Genomic DNA, 23,013 nt, shown 5'->3' on the forward strand with positions numbered 1-23,013 from the left:
GCATTTAGGATATGTTTTTCCCTGAACAAATGGTATGGATGTGGTGGAGCAGGAGAGAATTAACTTGGAATGCACGAGTTGCCAAATCCCCTGCGTTTTCTTGAAAATGTCATTAATCTTCATAAATAGATAGCACTGGGTATGCGGCTCTTAAAGATCCTTTTAGGGCTTTGAATCCACTTCCCTCAGAAGCAGATTCTGCAGAGTAACCCACAGAAGCTCAGAAGCCTTCAATAGGCTCTGCTGCATCCCAGATGTACACAAATGTAGGTAGCAAGGTTCCTGCGCACCAGATTCCTTACTGACTAGTCTTCCAAGCTGTGAAAGAATTGGAAACAAACAGTGGAAATTCTCTGAGCCAAGGGCTCCTAGAGTATTGTCTCCAGGGTCCTCAGAGAAATGCCGGGTGGTCCCTCCTGCTACATCTTGTGGGGTTCACGACTTTCTGGTGAGGTCTGGATCGGCACACACACACAGTGCATTTACATTTAATACAACCCAAATGTCTTCCCCCTGGGTGGCTCGCACCAGGCAATGCCCGCTCAGGCCAAGACACTTTCTGCTTTTAGACATTTTCAAGGAAGTACGAAGTCATAGGTGGTCAGTAAATCCTTAGGATGGATCTGGTTCACAAACAGAAAAACAATTTTCAAAGCACCTCTGGGTCAAGGGCAGATTGTTTTTGCCCTACATTCCTTGCTGACTTGGATTGAATACAACCCCATGTCCCTCGCAGGAGGACTTAGCCTACAGCATGGAGGGAGATCTACCTTCACTGAGAAAGCAACAGCTGCCCCCACACGCTGAGTGAGGTGGTTAAGGTCACTGCATGCCTGGGACTGTAATGGATCCCTGATTCATGGAGGAGCAGGAACAAGCTTTGTGCAGAAAGAAGTTAGGATCCAATGACCCAGAAACCCATGAGGAGGGAGAGATTCAGACTCAAGAAAGAAATAAATTTGACGTGCAGAACACACTGCCTCTACCACTTTTTCCTCCACTTCATTCTCTTCAGGCTTGCTCGGGGTCGCACACCTAAGGATGACCTCAAGGAAGAGCTGGCAGCACCCCGTCCTGGCCACCTGTGGCACTCAAGGAGCGTGTCCTCTTGGAAGGACACAGACTCGTGTTAACAGCAATCAGGTCTGCGAGCAAGGCTGTAGATATTTCCTGTTTTCTTCTCTTGGCTTCTCTGGTTTTGTCTTTTTAATTTTTTCTTTAACAAATGAGTATATACTAATTACTTCTGTATTTTCTCTTGTTATTTGTTTAATTCCATATTTGATAAGTAATCTCTAGGAGAGACTAACTTCGTTAACAGAAGGAGAGTGAGAATCCAAAGCTGGCATACTGACTTAAGGAAGGTCAGACCAAGGACATCTGTGCATACCTGGGGAGGTACAGCCCAGGGACTACGGGTCCCCTTCCAAAAGGCTGGGGTGACGATGTGCCAAGAATGGTGACACCCTGCATTCAATCCCACTGCTGATTCCCCAAACTCTCCTGCCGGAGACACTCTGCTGACGATGGATTTGGTCTGTGCTGTCGTGCTGGGTGGGAGGTTCTTCCTGCTGGTGATGTACGTGACCCTAACACAGGTGCCCGCCAGGAAGGCACACCTGCGCTGAGCCATCACGCTCTGACAACGGTGACTTCTCTCACCCTTCCCAGCCTTCACTGTGAGTTCCTTCTCAAATGCCAGCCATGGCAGAGCCCTGACACCCGGGCTTCTGCCATCTCCGGGGCCTGGGACTCTGGCCTTTCCACTTGCTGGCCCCATTTATCCTGGGGTACAAGTTTGGCCTTCTCTTCCAACCCTGGTGCCTTGTTTAAGGGCACTGTTCCCTTGAATGCTGAGAGAACATGGTTCACCTAAAGCCTCTGGTCTCAAAAGACAGAGAGTACTGCTTCTGCCATGAAGTAGAATCATCTAAGGGGACACGATGCCCCCTGCACATTGGGAGCTGAATCACTAAGAACACTAATGACAAGAAGCACCTGGGATTTAGGGATTTTATTTTCAAAGAGCCATTTCTGAGAATTGGCTTTTCTGATTTTCCCACATGGAATGAATTCCTTTGCCCCTGAGTTCCCTGACTCCGTGAGCTCTGCGGGACTTGCTCCCTCTTCCAGGGCTAGTCTTTCCTCCTACTCCTTGTTCTGCATGGTCAGTTCCCCAACAGGGACCTTCACTTGCCTTTGTGCTTGGTGAGTCCCAAAGGGCCTATCGTCAAAACCCCAGCACAGGGGCTACTGGGAGATTTTTGCCCATGCAGATGCTACCGGGCTACCGTGGAAAGGGTGTGGGCATTGCGAAGCCGCTTCTCCCCCATCCCTCTCCCCGGCTCCTCTTACCAATCAGCCCCGAGTAGGCCAGGAGGCAGTCTGCGTAGTTCTCTTTCAGACAGCTGCTGACAGACCTTGACTCCGGCTGGCAGTTGGTAAAAAAATCTGCAAGGCGAGATCTACAATAGACAGAAAGGCAAAGATGTGCTTTTAAAGATCCTCAGTGCCTGAGCTGGGAAGGAGTGTAGGAGAGAGGGTGGTTAATGGGTGTGGTGAGGAAGAAAAGTTGCTAATGTTCTATAACAGCAGCATAACAATGGTTGACCACAATTGATTGTGTATTTCAAAATAGCTAGTCCTAGAGAGGGTTTTGAATGTTCTTCATGCAAGGAAATAATAAATGTTTGAGGTGATGGATGTGTCCATTAACCTGATCTGATCATTACATGGATACATGTATTGAAATATCACACTGAATCCCATAAATAGGTACAATATATGTCAATTACATGTGAAAATACATATATTAAGGAGCTGGGGCTATAGCTCAATGGTACAGAGCTTGCCTAGCATGTGTGAGGCCTGTGTTCCATCCCCAGCATGGTGAAAAATATGTATGTATTTTTGTATGTATATACATTTACATATATAATACATATATTGAGAAAAATTCCTACACATACACACACACACACACACACACACACATGAATAAACCTAAGACTGGATTGAATAACTTTCCTTGATTCCTTTGTTGAGAAGCCTCTCTCCACACATACACACACACACGCACACACACAGAAATCATGAACTATTAAAACACTGGCATCCTTTCTACACAACCTCCCAACTGTCCCCCACGCTCCCCCAACCCTCATCCACCTGTGTGTATCTGCTTATTTGGAGAGAAGTCTTTAGAGCCTATAACTGGAGAATCCAGAGGCTTTGAAGTTTCCATTCAATATTTATTTCTGACTAGACTTATTTGCATCTTTAGGAAATGTGCTTCTCCACACACTCACCGGAGATCCACAGTGGGAAAATATTTACTTTATACAGAAACATGTTCCTGGCATCAAAATAGGATCCTACAGCCCATCTGCTCCCATAATTCCTCCTGGCTTGAAGAAGGCATGTTTCTGTCTTGTAAGTCCTCCCAGGGCCCAGCGGGAAGTGATTTATCCTGGCCCAGTGGCACTGAGGAGCTCTCTTTGGGGAACAAAGTGAAGGGCATGAGGGCAGTGGGCTTGCTGAGGGCTCAGTGGGCCTGTGTTCGGAGCTGTGTCTGCACCTTGGGAACGGTCCAGGGACTGGCGCAGTCCACCCGGAAGCCCTGGGTGGCAAGGAAGTTGCAGAGATCCAGAAGTGGAGAGAAGCCGCAGACACACTATCTGGGGAGGAAGAGGGCTCTTTGTGGCCAGTTGGCTATTTCTCAGTCTGAAGAGGGTATTGTTGGAGAAATCCTGAATGAGAACTGGACCACCTTTGAGGTCATCTCAGCAGACAGCAGCTCCGTTTCTATGGGAGGACACAATGGACTTCGGGAGAATTTAAATTACCCGGCAATTATGGGAGACAATGGGAGGCTGTCTGGGTTTTCTTGTCTTTAGCTCACAGAGCTGGCTGCCGAGATACCCAGTGCTGCTTTTACTACTTTCCACCCAAGAAACCGTATCTGCTTGGCATACTCAGACTCTATGATACCAAAAAGCTTGGGTTGGTGGGGCCCAGCAGGCCAGGGTGTGTGGAGAATCACAAAGGTTTATAAAGACCTGTAGGAAGCATATTTACGTCCCTTTCCTACAATTTTACCTAGAAGCAGCATTCCAAAGCCTGAGAACTGGTCCAAGTTCACGGTATACCACACAGCCTGCATGGTGTTCCTGTAGATCTCTTCTTGAACCCCGCTACCCAGGTGCACCCGAGCGACCTTATCTGCAGCAATCTGGGGAGCTCTGAGTGTTCTGGGTGCCCGGCCCATCAGTGAGTCCCCGTGGCAGGTCCTAGAGGTCTGTTTTATTTTCTTTGCATAGTGGCTGACACTTCTTAGGTCCTTTATAAAGATTCCTGATCAGGGCCACACACTGAAGCTAAGTGGCTTGGCAAAATCCTCCCAACGAAGCTTGCCTGTGAGCAGGTGTGTTCGCCTGGATCTCAGGCACAGCCTGTACCTCGCTGGTGTTTTCTGCCTTTAACTGAATACATAAAAGGATACAAAACCTGGCTATTTTCTTTTGCCTGGTTAAAGGATTTGTTTTTCAGAGGAAATCCCTAAAGATGGCTCAGGCTTACTCAGCTGACACTGATGGCATCCAGCTTGGATTGAGTATTAATTTCAGAAGAATTTTCCTGGTCATGAAAGTTAATGATCTAGCGGTACTGGGCTTCTAACGCTGCAAAGGCCAAGTGCAGTCCAGGCAGCTGGGCTCCAGCTCTGCACACAACCTGGCCGCTGAACAGCTCTGACCTGGCAGTCCCACGTTCCTGGTCTGTCCCTCTGAGACAAGGCTCCTGTTTCTCAGAGTCTCTCGAGCAGACTATTAAACGAACAACAGTGTGATGCGGATTACTGTCCTTGGGCGCAGGGCTAATGCCACCAGACTCATTTCGCTTAACAACCTCAGAATTGACTCACAATTGGACTCTGGAATGAAAGGCTAATTGAGTCAGTCTGTTGCAGAAAGCAGAGTCCCGATCGGGAGGATAAAATGAAAATACAGAGCTCCGAGCAGAACTCTGGACGGCTGCATTTTGAGAGGAGAGGGTAGGCATGGATCCCAACCCTAAGAACGCAGCTGGTGGATGGGAAGAGAGTGAGCACCAGGAGGGAGCGTGGCTACAACGTTCACATTTCCAGAACTCTACCACATTTGGCCTGCCTCCTGGGTATTTATGTTTGGAGACACGGTGATCTCATTACGGGATTCCCATTTTACAGGAGGAAAAACTAAAGTAAGAAGTATATATAGTGTTGTGCAGGAGCCAGCTCATTACTGACTGGTGGCTCAATTTGGAAGAATTTTGCAAGTTGGTTAACATCACAGTAGGGTTTGAAAGTGCCAGGCCAGGAGCATATTTTACACCATGGCAAACGGCAAGTGCTACAAAGCAGGGATGCGTGGAGTTCCCAGGGAACACATTGTTAACTGTCAACTGGCACAATTCTGAAGAGCTAGCATGACATAGCCAATCCCACAGATGAAGCATGTGTCATGTCAAGAAGTTGAGTCCCAGCCCTTCTGGGACAGGCTTCCTGTCCTAGTGCCATGGTGCCGGGTGAAATGGTGTGGTACCAGTTAGCCTCCAGTCTCTGGTACTTTCTAAAGAGTGAAACCAGTGACCCCCAGTCCCAAGATTCTTCCGTCTCAGTGTTCCTACAATAAGTACAGTGCCAAGGGTTCCCTGTTTTGACAAAGCAGCCGGGATCTCCTGTCCCAGTGACTGAATGATGTGTCAAGTACTTGTGATATAATGATGAAAAAGGCCCTGAACTTGGACTTAAATACTCTGCAGGCCAGACGCCAACAGAAACAAGAAAAGGATTAAAATAGTACGGTGGCTAGTTCTTGATAAAAGGTAAGGAAGGCTGCTAATATAAATAAGACCAAATACGAAGGAAGAATTCAGCAGTTGTTCGGTAGCTTTTACAAACCTTATATTTCTTTCTTGACAACTCTAATGAGGTGCGGTACTATTATTTTATTATCCTAATTGTACATTCAAGTAAACCAAGGCTTAAAAAGGCTAGACTAGAGGAAAATGGAACAGTAGATCAAGGATTTAAAGCCACACTTCTGACTCCACCACTTAAGCTCCCAACATTCCATGGCTACAGGTGATTTCAGAAAGGCGCTGATCTGGGGACTAAGACAGGAGAGATGGGAGAGGATCTGTCAGGTAAAGGTGGAGGAGGGTGAGCAGGTAGAAGGAAGTACCATAGGATAAAGTAATCATCTCAGGTCACAATTATGGAGTATCTGTATGTGCCAAGAATGGTCTGAAGTGTCTGACCCGTATGCACACATCTAGCCCTCATGACAACCTTGCTAGGTGAGGCTATCAGCCCCATGTACAGATGAGGAAACTGAGGCTCAAAAAGAGTGAGTGACTATCTCCAGGTTGTAGAGCGCAGCAGGGGATCTGGAATGTGGCCTCGTTCCATCTGACTGAGTTGGAGATCATACTCAACCACTGCACTTAACATGAGCCTCATCAAAAGTCCTGCCAGTCATTCACCAAGGATGGCCAGGACCGGGGATGCGAATGGGCACTGATGGAGATGATCCCAAAAAATCCTTGAATGACCTATGAGCTTCGATTTTGTCCCAAAGGCAATGGGGGATCATCGAAGGACTTGAAACCCAGAAGTAACACGATCAGATTTGCAAATTAGGAAGACCTGGATCTCCCCATTGTTCAGCCAGGCCTTGCTAAGGACCTGCTCTAAGCCTTCACTGCTGGAGCAGATGTGGGACAGCAGTGGTGGAAGGTGGGGTGATAATTTCCTAGGAGACTGCAGTCAGGAACCAGAGCAAAGAATGGAGGGCCGGAGGGGAGGAAGACAGGACGATGGGTCAAACAGTGTGCATCTGTAGAGAGGAGCTGCAGGAAGGGGCTGGCAGACTGCGGAGAACCGGGGTGTGTGCAACTCAGCAGACGGTGGTGCTGTGCTGGGAAGGATGGAGGATGGGTTTGCAGGGAAGATGGAGGCGCTGGTTCAGGCTGGGTCGAGGGCATGGCACCCTGGGGACCCAAGAGTCTAAAGGATTGTTAGAGCTCCGGTTCCTGCATCTGCCCAGTTACCAGCTACTACCTGAGCACCTACTGGATGCACAGCCCCTGCAGCCCAGGACAGCCCCTCGTGCACGCACTTCTCCACCCCGTGGGTTATGCATCATGCTATAATTGGTTTCAATAGCTACCCTGCCTGAGCTGCTGTGATCCAAACAAGGAAGCTTCAATGTCCAGCATGGGATTAACAAAGAAACTCCACAATTGGATTTCTTCTGGAGACATGAGATCTCCATGACTACAGGAGTGATGAGCTCTGATTGTTTTTCTCTGAGAAAATGAAAAGGAAATGAATAGGCACTAATGTGGAAATGTATCACCCTCAGAAAGAGAAAATCTCCCACCCTTAAAGAGGAAGAGAAGGCTGGCAAATGCCAAGATGGCCTTAGGAAATCTGCAAAAGCAGTGGTTTACGCAGAAAATATCATATTAAGGGGTGCATGCTGCTAACTGGAAATAGAAAAATGGTTATAATGATAAAATCTAGGAGAGCCTTCAAAAATGGCAGATGGTCTTTTGAAAGAGTGGGGGGAGATCATTTACCTACGTTTTCTGTGGCTGTTTTAGGAAAACAGTGTAATAGAAAACAGGTAAAATACATACCAGTAATGCTCAGTGGAACTCATCCTGGATTATCATAATCCTTTAAATGTTTTTCCAGAACAAATCCCGTACTTGGACATGAGCCATGTGGTTAGTGGAATTGAGCCTGGACTAAGAATTGTGAGATCCTGAATGGGATCCAGCTCTGACACTAATTAACCAGAGTTCCTGAGAATGTTTCTTAACTTCTTAGCCCTAGGATTTCCCTTCTGAAATCTCAAAAATACTGTTTATGGGACACTCAAAGTTGCCTTGAAAAACAAAAACTAAAACCACTTTTGTCTGAATGCATTATTATTATCCTTAACCACATTTTATTCTGTCACTGACCAAGATTCCAGTGTCAAGACATTTGGTTTCTTTTGAGTCTAGAGAACAAGACTTTTCCAGGGAACCCCTCAACTAACGCATAAGACAACAGAGAAAGCTAAGCACCTGTTCAGAGTCCCTTGGCAGGTGGCCACAGGAGGTATTTGCTGGAAAAGGTCCTGCCAACTGTGTGTAATAGCCCTGGAGGGGACACGGGTGGAGGCTGTTCAATTTTAACTTCCCAGGGATTTTACTGAAGTGTCAAGTGCAGGCTTGCTGTCCTTGGCCACCACTGATAAGCTCTTCAGAGACTTCTTCCTCATGTGCCACTGCCTTCAGAGACGGAGCAGAGTGTCACACAGGAGCACATGTGGGTCACAGCATGCAGATGGAACTCTGCCCAAGACGACTGAGTCAGTCAGTGAACTAGGCTCCCCTTTCTGCAGGGGTCTGTTGGATCCCACTGGGGCCATACAGGACTCCAGGACTCCATCACCCCGTATGACTCAGAATTTGGGGACGAATGGATCCCTTCCTTGATCGATTTCTGAAACTAATCACTAGAGTTTTTCTCTGAACCCAGTGTGAACATTAGAACCTCAAAGTCTCAGATTTCAATTCAAATCATTTGGTTTCTGAAAAATTTCCCACTGATCTGTTCAAGGAAGCCAAGTACAATACGTAAGAATGAGCACAGGCCTAGGGACCTGTTTCTAATCCAGACCCACCTGTTGAGTTCTTACCCCTTAGCATGTTTCTCGGAGCTTCCGTTTCTTCACCTGGCAAGTGGAGGCACTGCTATGTACAGTCACTTTAAACAGCTTCAGTGAGGTTTAAATGATAGTTAATACAGCTCCTTAGATGCACCGATTGCCTAAAGGAACTTTACTTCCATCCCTTCATCTTTTCCTCTATTTATCACAGGGAAATAGGTATCTGTCTGTCTTCCTGCAGCCCTTACTGTCCATTTGCAGACCAGGCCACATCTGTGTTACCAAAGGCATCAACTGTGACCAAAACAAACTTGAGAAGTCCAAAGCCAGGAATCCTGCCGTGTTACTTAAAAACCTCACAGTCGTAGGAACTCATAAAATAAAGGCATTTTAAGAAAAGCTACGTTTCCCCAGGGGTGTAGAGGAACAAGACATTTTTTTAATAAATGATGAAATATCAGTGAGTTGGTTAATACTTCTAATATCTTATGCAGAATAAAAACAACTTGAAAAACATGCTGCTAATATTAGAATGGGGACTGTGAAGCTAGAACGCTGGAATGGTAATTGTTTGGTACAGTGACACAAAACAGATTTTTCCTCTTTCTGTTTTTAGAAAATTACCTTAGCCCTTATTCTCCAGCCACCGACTGGAGCACACATCTGGAAAGCATCTTTCGGGAATCAGAGCCTATATTAAATATATTTCACAGGGGGTGTTATTTTGCCTTGCTGTTCCTCGCTTTGTGCAGTACATTTTGGCTTCCTGGAGCAGAGGCCGAGCGTCCGCCAGAGAGCAGGCCGTGGAGCTCAGGGGCTGAGCCCCGGTCTGTCCCCTCAAGGGAGAGAATGTGGGAGAGGAGCAAGCAGCATGTCTGCTCGGGAGCAAAGGCCCTGGGGCAGACCCACATGCTCCAAGTGCAGATGCACACAGCTCCACATGTCTCGTGTTCCTGGGTTCCCACTCGTGGTAGGATTATTACAGCCAGGCAGATTGATGCACTAAGTGGTGACTTGGCCGGGCCACAGCCACATATTGTTGGGAAAGAGCACTTCAAAGTCCAAGAAGCCTCCAAGACTGTCCTAACACTTTTGCTTCTGGGGACAGGAAGGCCCCTGTGGCCAAGCAGAGATTGAGATCGGCACCTGTTCCTCCAAATCCCTGCTAAGATCATCCTGGTATTTGGGATTCTCCAGAGCATATAGCAAAACCTTGGGGACACCCGATATTGCTGCTCCTCTGGCTCCTTGGCAGCTGCTGGCTGCAAGGTTCTCCTTGTAGCCTGCCTGGCAGGGGGGTCACGTGTGCTCTGGGCCCGACCCCAGGAGCTCTGACAAAGCCTCACCTACTGAGCTCAGGCGACGCAGGGGTTCATGCCAAGTGCTGGGGCATGTGTCCTGCTTTGGGCACCTCTCCAGGTCGAGCGCTCAGCGAAAGCAGCGGCAGAGGCCGTGCTTCCTGAGCCTTTCTTATTACCCACCTGCAGCAGCCCCCTGAGGGAGGTCGAGTCATCACCTGATCAATCTCAGCATCCCTCCCGAAGCCACCCTGCATGAACACTGACAGCCATCAGTCAATGTAACCATGCAGTTAACAGGCCTTGACAGCGACTCTCACCTGGCAAATTTGAAAGGCAATCCCTGGTGTTGGCAAGGGAATAGTCTGACTTCCAAGGGGCTTTCAGCATCCTCTGATCAGATGCCCCAGAACTGCCCTTCAGCTGGGACTCCCGCTCTACCACCCTCAGCCAATTTCTCCCAATGCACAAACTAATGGTTGCAGCATAAGCAAATTGTGAAGAGCAATGGGAACACAGAGAGATCACGGAAAACCCTATGCTCCATCTCCAAGGCAAATAAAGCTGTTTGATTACCCAGGCCACGCCATGTCCATTAATGCAGAAAATCTAGCTTTGGTGGTACTTGTTTTTAAGTGAAGAAATTGATGATTTTCTGGATGATGAAACAATCACAAAGCTCTCAGCTCTACAACAGTGGTCTGCTGGGATGACTGCAGGTGACAAATACGTTAGAATTCCTTAAGAGTAAATCTTATCCAATAAGCCTTTGATGTTTCTGCAGGAAAAAACTGTAGCTGGGTGTGATGGCACATGCCTGTAATCTCAGCGACTCAGGAGGCGGAGGCAGGAGGATCGAGAGTTCAAAGCCAGCCTCAGCAAAAGTGAGGTGCTAAGCAACTCAGTGAGATCCTGTCTCTAAATAAAATACAAAATAGGACTGGTGATGTGGCTTAGTGGTCGAGTGCCCCTGAGTTCAATCCCCAGGATCCATTCCTCGCAAACTTCTCACAAAATTTATGAATCTCCTTTGTGACATTTGGCCACAAGAAGAAACAGACATCAAGATGTTCAACCCATCTTTCACCAGGAGAGCCACACCTTAAAACTCCAGGCCAAGGTGTGAATTCACTTCACAGAGAATTGGGCAGGGCCCGCCATCCTCAGGGGGGGATTTCAGAAGTTGCCTCATCTGGTCCTGGAACTCTGAAACTCTCCATGTCAACTGGTCAGGAAGCCTGGGCAGCACAGGTCACCCACTGTGGCTTTATTAATTATTTACACCCACCCTTCCTTCTGGAAGGATTTCGAGGTACATTCAGATGTAGCTACAGTCAACAGACTCAGTGTCAATGCTACTGAGGGAACAGGGGCTACGCGAAGAGAAGACAGGGGTACCCAAACACAAACAGCTTCTGGCTAGATGTGGCTCTGGGCTTTCTAGCATTTACTGGGGAGTGGAGGTTAAATAACTCCTTCCACAGTTCATGATATCCCCGAAAAATAAAAACAATATAGAGGCAGACAGGAAAAATGACCTGCGGCAGGACACATACCTGCCTTTGGGCATCTGTGGCCCCTGAAGATGTCTACATGGTAATCCCTGGAACCTGAGAATATGTTACCATACCTGCCTAAAGGTGCTCTGCAGGTACGATTGAGAGCATAGATTTGGGGGTAGGGAGATTATTCTGGGTCATGTAGGCAGACAATATGATCATAGGGATCCTTCCAAGTGGAAGAGAGAGGCAGATTAGGAAGTCAGAGTAGCACCATGTGGAAGAGTCAAACCCTTGCTGGGTTTGAGGAGGAGGAAGAGGCGCAAACTGAGAAGCAGGGCAGAGGAAAGGAAATGGATTCTCCCCCGGGGCTCCAGAGGAACTCAGCCCTGCCGACACCTTGGTTTCAGCCCAGTGGGACCCGAGGTGAACCGGCAGACCTACAGATCTGTAAAGAATAAATCCATGTTGTTTAAAGCCATCATTTGTGGTAATTTGTTAACAGCAGGAATAGAAAACCAAGTTACTACTAAACAGCAGTATACAGTAGGGGTTTTGAATACAGAATCTGAAAATGGACTAGGACTTAAATTTCACTCACTGACTATGATATTTTGGGCAAGTATTTTAATTTCTCTGAAGCTTAATTTACTAAGGTGAATGACAGAAAGTCCCTCAAATGTTACCAGAAGGGTTAGGTTCACCTGGCTCTGTAACAATTTACAACAGCTCCTGGTTCCTACGTGAGGACCGAACCTCATGTGTGCTGGTGTCTTCTTTCTCAGCCCAGAGGCTTCACACTGAACTTGGGACCTCTATAAAGTGCTAGGGTTCAGATGACCACACTGGTATTTCTTCTAGAACTCACCTGTGAATGACTTTTGAAATGCTTTGTTCTGAGGCCACTGATCCACGTGTTCATGTGCTCAGTAAAGTCACGATTAGTACCAGGAGTCCACTAAGACCAAGGAGAGTTCTCCTGTAAGTCCTCAGCCTCCTCAAGTAGAGCGATGCTTTTCTTAGGCCTATGGGACCACTGCCCAGGAAACACGTGGTTCTGATACGCTGCCCTCTACTGGTCTGGGGACTGAGGCCCCAGGCCTGTGTTATTAAAAGGAGTGCTGATTCCTCTAAGAAGTGTGGAAGTGGCAATTTAGCATCTTGATGTTTACAGTCAGAGAAACTGAACTCTAATTAGCTTCAGCAAAAATCAGGAAACTAGAAGTTATCCCAAATGCTGCTTCTTTCAGCCAAACTTCGATTCTCTGGGGTTCCCAGAAGATGAAAAATTAAAATTGCACAGGCTCTCTTGACTTTAATAATTTGCAAAACCCCTCCCTTTGCCCTGCCCCCAAAAGACAAGCACTAAATAGCTTGTGGAGCCAGGGCCCCAGCTCTGCTCGGCGGAATGCTAATTCACCTGTCCTACATTAAAGATGCCTAGTTTCTAGGTGCTGGGGGAAGGGCGGGGAGCGGGTGGTGAACGCCCATCTGAATGGCTAATGCCTACCCTTCCACAAGCAAACTTTAAACAGAAACATGCGAAAATAAGATCCCCTATTAATCTTTAATGGGTTTGCAAACTTCCTAAGGAAAATTATATTCAACAGTAAATATACACTAGGCCATTTTTCTTCTAGGCAAGTTGTTTTAAAGTCAACAGAGACTTTGAGCTTAGCAAACAACTAGTCCCTGATATCTTCCTTCCTAGATAGGGTGTAGAGAATATCGCTACTGCTCAGGAGGCAGGGAATTGTGGCGACGTACATCGAAAGAATAAATCACTCCCTTGCCATAGGATGATAACTCCCCCTTTCCACAAAAATCACAACTCTTCTTAGGAATCCATTCTTATCTTTAACATCTCCTGTCAACAGCACCCCACCTCCCAGCCCCATTTTCTACATTTCACCTAAAACTTTCACAACTGCATTTAAAACTACATTTCCCCCCTTTTTCCCCCTCAAGGACAAAAGAGCTGATTTCCACAGTTCATACAAGCCATTTGATAGAAACTGGTCCCTCAACTTCTGTGCCTCACCTGGTGATCCCAAGGTTTATCCTGATCCATTCATAGAGACCTCCAGGGTCCCCCAGCCCTCCCACCAAGTCTTGCTGGCTCTGAGCCCTAAGCAGTGACAACTTCCGCCTGGCTGCCCACACCTCTTCTCCATCAATATTTTATGTCTTCATTTTGTTGACAGTGTTGTCCACACCATGAGAGATTATGCCTGGCACAAAGTAAATGCTCAGTAAAGATCTGTCGAATGAAAGAATGAGAGAGTGTGTCTGAGTTTCATACACCACAGTGCCGATTGCTTATAGGTCAAGTTTCAGCACACACAACTTGGTTTTATAGCTTTGACAACTTAACAGGTGCTGATGAAGAAACAGTAGCCCAAGTCTAATTGTTCCAGACACTACTTACAACTCCACTGACTTAGCACCTGTCACAGAGCATGTTACTGCAGAGACTCTGGTCATTTAACCACAGTGACCTTCCTAGACAGGTTAACCCTATTCCACAGGTGAGGACGCTGAGGCCAGTCAGGTACACCAGCAGCTGGAGCTGGAGTTAGCGCCAGATATGGAAGAGAGGTCCACAGACTCTGCAGCTTATGCTCACCCCACGGCACTGAAAGAAGAATCAACGTTGGATATTTTCATCGCAGTTCTTGGTCTCCCACCTTCATTTTGATGTGAATTGTGTGTTTGCAAAACCCAAATCTGATTTAGGTGGATATAAGTGATCTTTACTAGACCCAATAAAGTGTAATGACAGAATTAGTGGGCATTCTTTTTGTGTAATAGTGCTTGCAGTTTAAAAACATAAAAATATGATATCTGCTGTTACTGTTCAGTAGGGCTCAAGTGCCATGCCCAGACACAGCTGTGCAGAGGTCTTCCAGGCCCGGGCCCTGCCTCTCTAAACAGTCCCCTTTCCAGGCTGTGCACACGGTCAGTTCCAGGTGGCATGGAAGTCAAAGTCTGTCCCACATGGGGAAGTGGGGCTCCCCAAACCCTCAGAAAGAAACCAGTAGATCCCCAGTCCACAGCCTTCCTTAACTGCATGAGTTGATCTGGTTGGAACCATCTCTTGGGGGCCTCCCACAGCGGGTGGGTGCTAAGGATCCTGGGAAAGGGCAAGAGGCCTGAGGCCAGCCTGGCTCCTGTGCTTCATCCGCCTGCATCCTTTTATCTCCATATATACAAGGCAGGTGTTCGAGGCAGCCCCACCCAGTGCCCAGGACTAAAGCCCATAGCTAAGTGTTGGGTACCAACTTCAGTGCACTGGCATAGATGATGCTGTCCCTACTCTCCAGGGTCTTTCCCTGCCAGCCATGTCTCTAACCATGCCCTGGGAGGCAGTCTGGAGCAGGGGCTGCTCCTTCCTCCAAGAAAGGGGAAGTGCAGAAGCATCAGGTGAGCTCCTCAGCCAGGGAAGAAGACGTGGCAAAGGGCCAGCTGGGTCCCGGAGGTGCACTGGTCCACATCCTCTGGGTCCCATATGGTCAAAACACTGAGTCTGGCTCCCTTGGAAGGGTCCTATCCTAAAAGGGTTGGAAACAGAATCCCACGGACAGGGAATATTTGGCGGCACCTCTTGTACACCCAGAACACACCCCTTCCTGTTTTCTCTGCACCAGGAGTACTGGGGAGTGGCCCGTGGGGACTGGCCCGTGTTCCCTCCTGACAACTAAAGATGCTTCCACATGGAAAAACTGACAAGAGCAGAGTAAAACATGTCAGCTTTCCTCATTTGAATAGCTCAGGCCGAAGACTGCTCTAAAGGTCGTTTGGGAAGGAGGATTCTTCTCAAGCAACTGTCCTCGGATGCTCTGTTTTGCTTTGCATTTTCAGGCACAACTCTGACAAATGAATTCCAACCTCAGGCCAAGGTCAGCCTGTGGACAAAGGACTGTCTTCTCAAGTACAATGAGGGCAAGGTCTGGACGGAGAGTGGAGCTTAGGCAGCAGCTAAATAGATGTGTGGTTACCACATTTTCAGGTCCTGTGAGTGAGGAGCTACGCCCTGGACATCAGAGCCCTTCACAGTGGGTTCCCACAGCCTTCCAGAGTCCCACCTTAGTACAGCATAGAGACTTCCCAAGTGCTAGCTGTGCCTGCAATTTGAACTATCTGTGCTGCAACATCCTCTCTGTCCCCCACTGCCACCTGGCCTGACCCACATCCCAGCCAAAGCACATGCCACCCTCTCCCATGTTCCCTCCCAGCCTCAGTGCCCAGCAACACTGATCTTGTGCCTGTTCCTTCTCAAGCTCAGCTTCACAGACCCCTTTGAGAATAGGGTAAGGCCACCAGCCCGAGGGCACCTGGCCAGCATTTCCCAAGGCAGTGGCTCTCCAAGTGTGGACCCCAGACCAGCAGCAGCAGCAGCAGCAGTAAGGCCAGTGCGAACTCTCAGGCTCCAATCTGAACCTCACACATCAGAAACTGCTCCCAACACAGACTAAAGCAGGGGAACCATCACCCTGAAGCAATGGTACTTGTGAGAGGACCCTGAGCCCACTCCCCTGCAGCTGTTCTGACATAGCACCAACAACTGTCCAAGCTTGTGCCCTCGTGGTGAAGGCGCCTCACTCACCTCTGACCTTCGGGCCTCCTGCAGCACCTGGCACTGGTCCCGCTGAACAACTGAATGAGCCCACTGCCAGCAACGTCACAAGAGCGGGCAGGATGACCAGCGAAACGCAGATGCAATGGAACCATAAGTGCATTTCAGCCTGAATTTATGACACGGAGGAGGTGTTTTCCCACATGCTTGTGTCTTCATTCCACAGAAAAGGTTTCTAGGACCTATCCAGATCTTTTGCTGGAGTAAGTGTTCTTGGAGAGGGAATTTCCTCTTCTAAGAAGACCCCCAGATGCCCTTCCAAGAAGTTTGAAGTTGTTCTCAAAGGAGGTCTCAGGGAGCCGTTAGGGGCTATTGAGAACTGCTTCCCTGGTCATCCGAAGCACTCTCACAAGAGTACCATGGAACCTTTCCAGAAGCCACACCATGTGGAAAACTCGACAGACTGAACCCAGATAAAAGAACCCAGCTGCCTTCCAGCAGACACAAGATGCGTAAAGGTACAAAACTATGCCATGCTTTCCCCTCATTTTTTTAGGAAAATAAAGTGATTTCTAAGAAAAATAGGTTCTGTTGTTTATAGTAACACATAATGGGCTTTCTTGATGTTATTTTTAAATGAAGTAATAGATATGCAAACATTTCTTCAGCTTTGATCCAATATAGCAAATATCAATAGATTTAACCCATATACACAAAACCCTTTGGGATCCTTAGTGATTTTCAGGAGTGTAAAGAAGTTCAAAAACTAAGAAGTTTGAAAATTGCTGTTTTAATGAGAAATGAAATATATTTACAGAGGGGGGGGTACTTGAACGTGTCATCTTGACAAGATCCAAAGGCCCCATACTCACCCATCTTGGTTGGAAATGAATCAATAAAGAGTACAAAGTCACCTCCAGCATCCAATTCCACCCATCCCGGCTGTGTCTGGCAGTCCTGTGGGTGGTTTACAAGGCACACCTTGCACAGAAGTGAGCAGCGGTGTTTAAGAACCTGCAGCCCACCAGCTGCCCCGGGCCCAAGTCCCAGCTGCACCACTTGGGTGACGGGAAAGTTACTCAAGATCTCAACCCCCGAGCAGCGCAACGGGGAGGGTAAGGATAGCTCCCTCTCCCAGGGTGTTGTAAAGAGCTCACTCTGCACAATGCCTGGCACAGAGTAAATGTCAAATAAATGTCGCTCATCGTCACCCTCACCACCACTACCGTCATCCACACATTCCTACAATCATGTCCCTGGCTCTGCAGATTCTGAGCTCCTGAGTCCTGTTCAACGAGCCACTCTGCCCCCGGTTGTGGCTTGCTTCCTAATGGGATGATGGGATGATTCACAGCACAGAATCATCCAGGGGGAGGGAGGTTCGGATCCAGTCACACTAGTCAGTGACTGCCCTTTGCTGGATCCCTCACATCACTGACTCAGACACAGCCCCTCACAGCCCCCTTATTCACAGTTACTCCAGAGCACTGAGGCTGCCAGGTCCCCCCACTGCCTATTCATTCTCAACAATAGTGGCTCTCAGCACTCTGGGCCCAGAAGTCTCGTGGCCAGCTCGGCTCACATCTTACTGTGTATCCCTGTATGTCAATTATTGTCTATTCTGGACAGAAGTGTTCTTGAGATGACACATGCTCCAAACGCCCCTGGACTTTGTCTACCCCGCCCCCACCCTCAAATTTCCCCCAGTGGTGCCAAGGCTGGAAGGAGGGAGATGTCTAGAGCTTAACAACATGGCCTCAGGAAACCGTGTAGGCATGGCACACGCTGCCTGTGGCTGTGGGTGTGTTAAGAGTGTAAAGCAATAAGAAGTTGCACCCACATCCTAGTTTAAAGGTCTGTCTGCCACTGGGGGATACATTTGGAATCTCTAATCTGTCTTTGACTAGTTGAGAAAAATCTGTGGGAAAAGTGGAGGAGAAAGAAGGCCACATTTTCTGAGCATTTTCTGTCTTCGGTGTCAGGTACCCACTGATGCACTTGCTTCATTTAATCCTCACAGCAGTGTGGGGAGGATGGAGCCGTTGCTTCCATTCAGAGGGAAACAGGCCTCCACGCGCTCATGCCAGAGCCACGATGTAGGCAGGTCTGCCTCACTCACAGACACACTGCTGGCAACTGGGGAAGGGGAGTAAAAAAAATTCCCAAGACTCCAGCATTGTGTGGGGTTTTTCACACTGATGAATTCTTGTTTTTCTCGGATGCGAAAATTTTCTGCATAATTAATTGCCTTTGGAAATTACAGAGCAATTTCCCATTCACTGAGTCGGAAATACCCGTAGAAAAGTAAAAGCCAACGTGCCTGCAGGTACCTAACTTGAGGTGACACGGGGCGGAGGGGAGAGCCGGGAGAACCCAAGCCTGCCTGTGAGGCCCAGGCCCACACTGGCCTGGGAGGGGAGCAGTGGGATTAAAGATGACTCCCCACTCCCAGCTCCTAGTTGCACTAAGAAGGGTTCAGGCAGGCTTCCAGGGCCAGGACTACTGGTCGTGAACAGCCTACACCCTGGACAGGTAATCTGGAATCTGGGCTTCACACTGCTCAGCCCAGCCCTCCATGGGGTCCTCCTCAAGTCAATAGGTGCTAATTAAAAAGGACACATTCCCCTCCATGGTGGTCATGGGTACCTGATGGGCAAATTTTCAAATACGAAAAATGAGACTGTTCTAAGTCACAGGCTGTGGGTGTTATGTCAACTGTAAACTGTGCATGACCAGAAAAGGAAATACTGTCTGCTGTGGGGGCCAGAACAACTCAGCCTATGAGGCAGCACGCTGGTCAGCACACTGGTCATCCAGAACCTGCGGCCGGCTGGTCTGGATGAGGGCACCCTTGGGAATGCCAGGGGCTTCTCTCTCATTCTCTTGCACCTCATTCCTTGCTCAGTGGTGAAACAGTCTTGAAATGAGAGTTGCACAAAATGGAAGAATTCTTTTCCCTTGGAATTAGCAGGGAGACAAGAGCATGAAATCTGCCTGGTTCGGCTTAGGACTGGGCTCAAGGGGGCAGGAAGCGGGCCTACCCCACCTGTGGCTGCCAGTCTGCCAGTGGGCAGAGGGCAAGGGTCTCTGAAGAGGAATGAGCTGTGCAGAACAGTAGAGGGGATCAGCTAGGGTCCTCTCAGGGCCCAGTCTTAGACAAGGTGGTCTGAAGTCCAGGGATCCAGAGACCCCCTTCGCACTCCCCCCAGCCACCTTTTCACTACTTCCGGGCGTGATCCCAAGGTCTTGCCCCCGCCACACCAGTCTCCATCAGTGTTCTGAGATGAAACCCACAAAATGGAAAGGTTTCCAGATGATGAATGAAATGGCCCCGGGGCAGGGAGAAGGTAGGAAGACAAGACTCCCGGATGACCCGGAATGCGACATAAGCATGGATTATTTACAGCTGGTGTCACTTTGTGACAGCAAAGAATTCATCTATGCCGTGAGATACACGGCCAAGTCTCTGAAGTCCTCTGCCTTTGGGAGGTGAAGGTTGAGGTGTGTGAACTCAAATGACTGCGCAGCAGAGGAATGAAGAGCAAACTGGGGCAGCCTGAAGGCCTGGGACACCTCTAAGACCCTCGCTGTCACAAACGGGGTTCAGTAAGCATGCCTGGGGTGAACAGCAACTTAATAATAATAATTTAAAAATCAGTGCGGTATGGGAGGATGTTTTTTTCCTATTTGTAGAAACAACTCTTTCAAAATCAGCAAGCTGTCACAGAGCACCCACTCTGTAATAAGCAACGAGTGCTCAAGAGGAAATTAGATAAAGTCAGAACTTAATGAGCATGTATTACCTGGGTAGCTTTTCTGTTTTTTAAATGATGCTAAGAGGCTGAGATGGACATTATGTTCTGACTCTCTGTGAAAACGATCTTTTGAAACTGAGCCATAAAGAGTGTCTGGAATCAAGCAGGCCAGGGTTATCATTCTGGCTGTCTGGAACACCTGGTGGTAAGGTGAACACTGTAAGAACATTGTATTCTTGTCATGAAAGACGATCATTTGGAACTAGTGACAGAAACCAGGTGCAGAGTTAGCAAGCCTGGTTCAATTCCAAGTCCTCTGTGGGGAAGCTGGATGTCCCTGGACTGGCCATTCCACCTACCATGGTCTTGCAGGGTGGCTGGCAGATTAGGGATCACATTAGTAAGCCAGAGAGCCCAGTGGTGCTCATCCTCGGTACCATGTGATGGCTTGTTGTCTTCTTGCTCCCCATGCTTTCCTCATCTTGTTTCTGGGCTTTTCTCCCATGACCACCATGGCTGCACTCTTCTACACCATTCGTCCTCCAGTCCAGCTCAAATGGTGGCCTCTCCAGGAAGCCTTGCTGACAGCCAGATGAGTTGGCGGTTCTCACCTCTGTTCTCCCAAAACACTTGGTACCTTCCTGATCATAGACCCTCCACACCCTGTGGTAGTGACTGTCTGTGTGCCTGACTTCTTCTCTGCACTGCTGGTGAGGTACCAGGTCCTTATTCCTGATACAAAAAGTATAGGATGGATGGATAGATGGATGGATGGATGGATGGATGGATGGATGGATGGATAGATGAATGGATGGATGGATGGATGGATGGATAGGTGGAAAGATAGACTATGTGTTAAATCCAGTGCTCCTCTAACTTCTTCCCTTAATAATTGACACCAATAACTACTGTTCTTTTCTTCCGAAGATTCTGTTCTCCCTTGGCTTTTCCAAGATCTTTGTTTAGTTCTCCAACTTTCGTGCCTCTCTTTGACCTCTTCCAACACTCACCATAAACCCAGTGTCTCCAATGTTCAGGCTCTGGCCTACTTCTCTTCTCACCCACTGTCCCTGGGGAACAAATATCACTATACACCTTCAATGATACCGTTGTGTGACTGATTCTAAGAGCATTTCCCCATGTATAGTCTCATGCTGAGAGTCATTTATTCTTTCAGCAAATATTTAGTAAATACCTTTCATGGCATCTATCAAATTTCCCAAATTCTTCTGTTCTCTCTGGCCCTTTTAATCTGTTCTCTAATCTACCCCAAGAGTCTCCCAACTGGCCTCCAGTCTCCACCACTGCTCCCAACTGCCATCCTCTGATAAAATCCACACATGAACACGACAGTGGAGGACCCAGTGTCTTATATCACACTGAGTTTTTGCCCTCCTGTTCCTACTTCCACCCCACTCTTGGATCCCTTCAAAACTGAGCTTCCATCCTGCTTCTCAGCCTCCAAGGTCTGATTGGAATACTGCTCCTGAGACCCTCCACTAGGACACCTTCTCCCCCAAGAAATATGTGTTCTCTGTTTGGGCTCCCTGGGAAGACCCAGTTCAATTCCATTCTTTCTCCATTCACTTTCATACTCAAAAACAGGACAAGAAATTCTGGTGCCAAGACTCCATCTGTCCACGTGGATCCAGCAATCGATACAATGTGAAAATGTAAAGAAGAGGGGTCCCTTGATTCTTACTGTCTCCAGGCCAAGAGTGGCAAAAGTGACTCTGGGAGGATGGGGTCAGTGGAGGAAGGCGAGGAGAAGGAGGCAGAACCCCTGAGCCTGGCAGGCACAGGGAGGGGCAGCTGGAGAGAGGAGACTCGGAGTAAATCTACTCAAGCATTTTTAGTGACAAGCTCCAGCAGGAACAGACAAATGGCTTTGCATGGACTTCTGCCAAAGGAAAGATAAGGAGAGATACAAGGTGACAAGGTGGAGCAGGTCCTAGCTGGCTGGAGCCTGATTCGTAGCTCGAGTTAGCCAGCCAGCAAAGCTGATGGAGCTCCGAGTCCTGAGCGGGCCGAGAGCTGCACGTTGTGGGCACAGGTGGGAGAGGCCTAAGAGACCCAGTGTTCCGCCACCTGATGGAGTCAAAGACAACAAGGTGACAGTTGATGTCAGAGGACAGCCCTGCTTGTCTCTCAAGTCTCGAATCTGCTGCACACACCCGTGGTGCGTCCTCACAGTCTCCGGTGCAGAGACAGGGTGGGAAGCAGGTCCCACCCACGGGGCATGTTAAGAACAAGCCATTCAGCACTTGGAATGCATTGCTGAAGACAGCCATGTAATCATTTGAAATGAAAACTGCTCAAATGAACTGGAAAATGTTTTACTTGTATTTTCTCATATTCCCGAACCTTTCTTTCCATGGTTCAAAAGTTTGCATTGTCTAATTGCTGATTTCCATTTGTGAATGAATCAGCGTAAAATAAAATTAAGTGCCACATTAATCTACCCATCTAGTTTTAGGCATTAATTATCCTCCGAGCCATTTTCTCCTGTGCTTGCCACGTGTCAAGACAAGCCCGGATAGAGTGATGAAGAAGCCACTTTTTGACTCAGGAATTCAAGCCCAAGAAGTGGAGGATGTCCTTGATTTCTAAGATTCACAGTTTACTATGCAAAAGGGGTCTGATTACAGGCACATGAAACACATTTCTCACGTGTTACAGGCACACTAACACTATCAGACTGAGTAAGTCACTGGAGCAGAAACTCGTTGCATGGTTTCGTGACATGCATCCCCAATGGCTGCCATTGATAAAGTAACCACAATGTATGTAACAGGGTCATATATATAACATATATAACAGGGCTACCCTTAGTCTGGCAAATGTGGTGTTGTTTAGGGAAGATCAGAAATTGCATGTTTTTATTCCAGATCCATACCAAGGGACGCCTTCCTGGTTCTGCTAAAAATCCCTCAAGGTTTCCAGGATATAATTATAGGATCTTGAGTACCCAGGGAAAGAAAGAACTGCATACTTGGTGAGTTTATCAAAATCACCACCTTTGGAGACTGTGGGAGCACCAAGCTGAGGACATGGAGGAAGTGGTGATTCTCCAGGAGGCCATGAAAGTCTTGGGGACACAGGGCATAGAGCCCCTGACCCCTTCCTTGGGAGATTCAGCATTATCAGTGTCTTTCTAGGAGGAATGAAATATCCTCGACCAGT

General features: G+C 48.0%; 1 protein-coding gene across 3 annotated transcripts in view; it reads right to left on the reverse strand.

The window, feature by feature from the left end:
* Gfra1 (GDNF family receptor alpha 1) overlaps positions 1-23,013 on the reverse strand; it is a 193,525-nt gene that overhangs the window by 34,810 nt on the left and 135,702 nt on the right. For all 3 annotated transcript variants that reach the window (XM_047553994.1, XM_047553995.1, XM_047553993.1), the window contains one exon: positions 2,356-2,465. In XM_047553994.1, the coding sequence (XP_047409950.1) occupies positions 2,356-2,465 (110 nt within the window). The remainder of the gene's footprint in view (positions 1-2,355; positions 2,466-23,013) is intronic.

The sequence above is a fragment of the Sciurus carolinensis genome, chromosome 5, assembly GCF_902686445.1.
Source record: "Sciurus carolinensis chromosome 5, mSciCar1.2, whole genome shotgun sequence".
In the NCBI taxonomy this organism is placed as follows: Eukaryota; Metazoa; Chordata; class Mammalia; order Rodentia; family Sciuridae; genus Sciurus; species Sciurus carolinensis.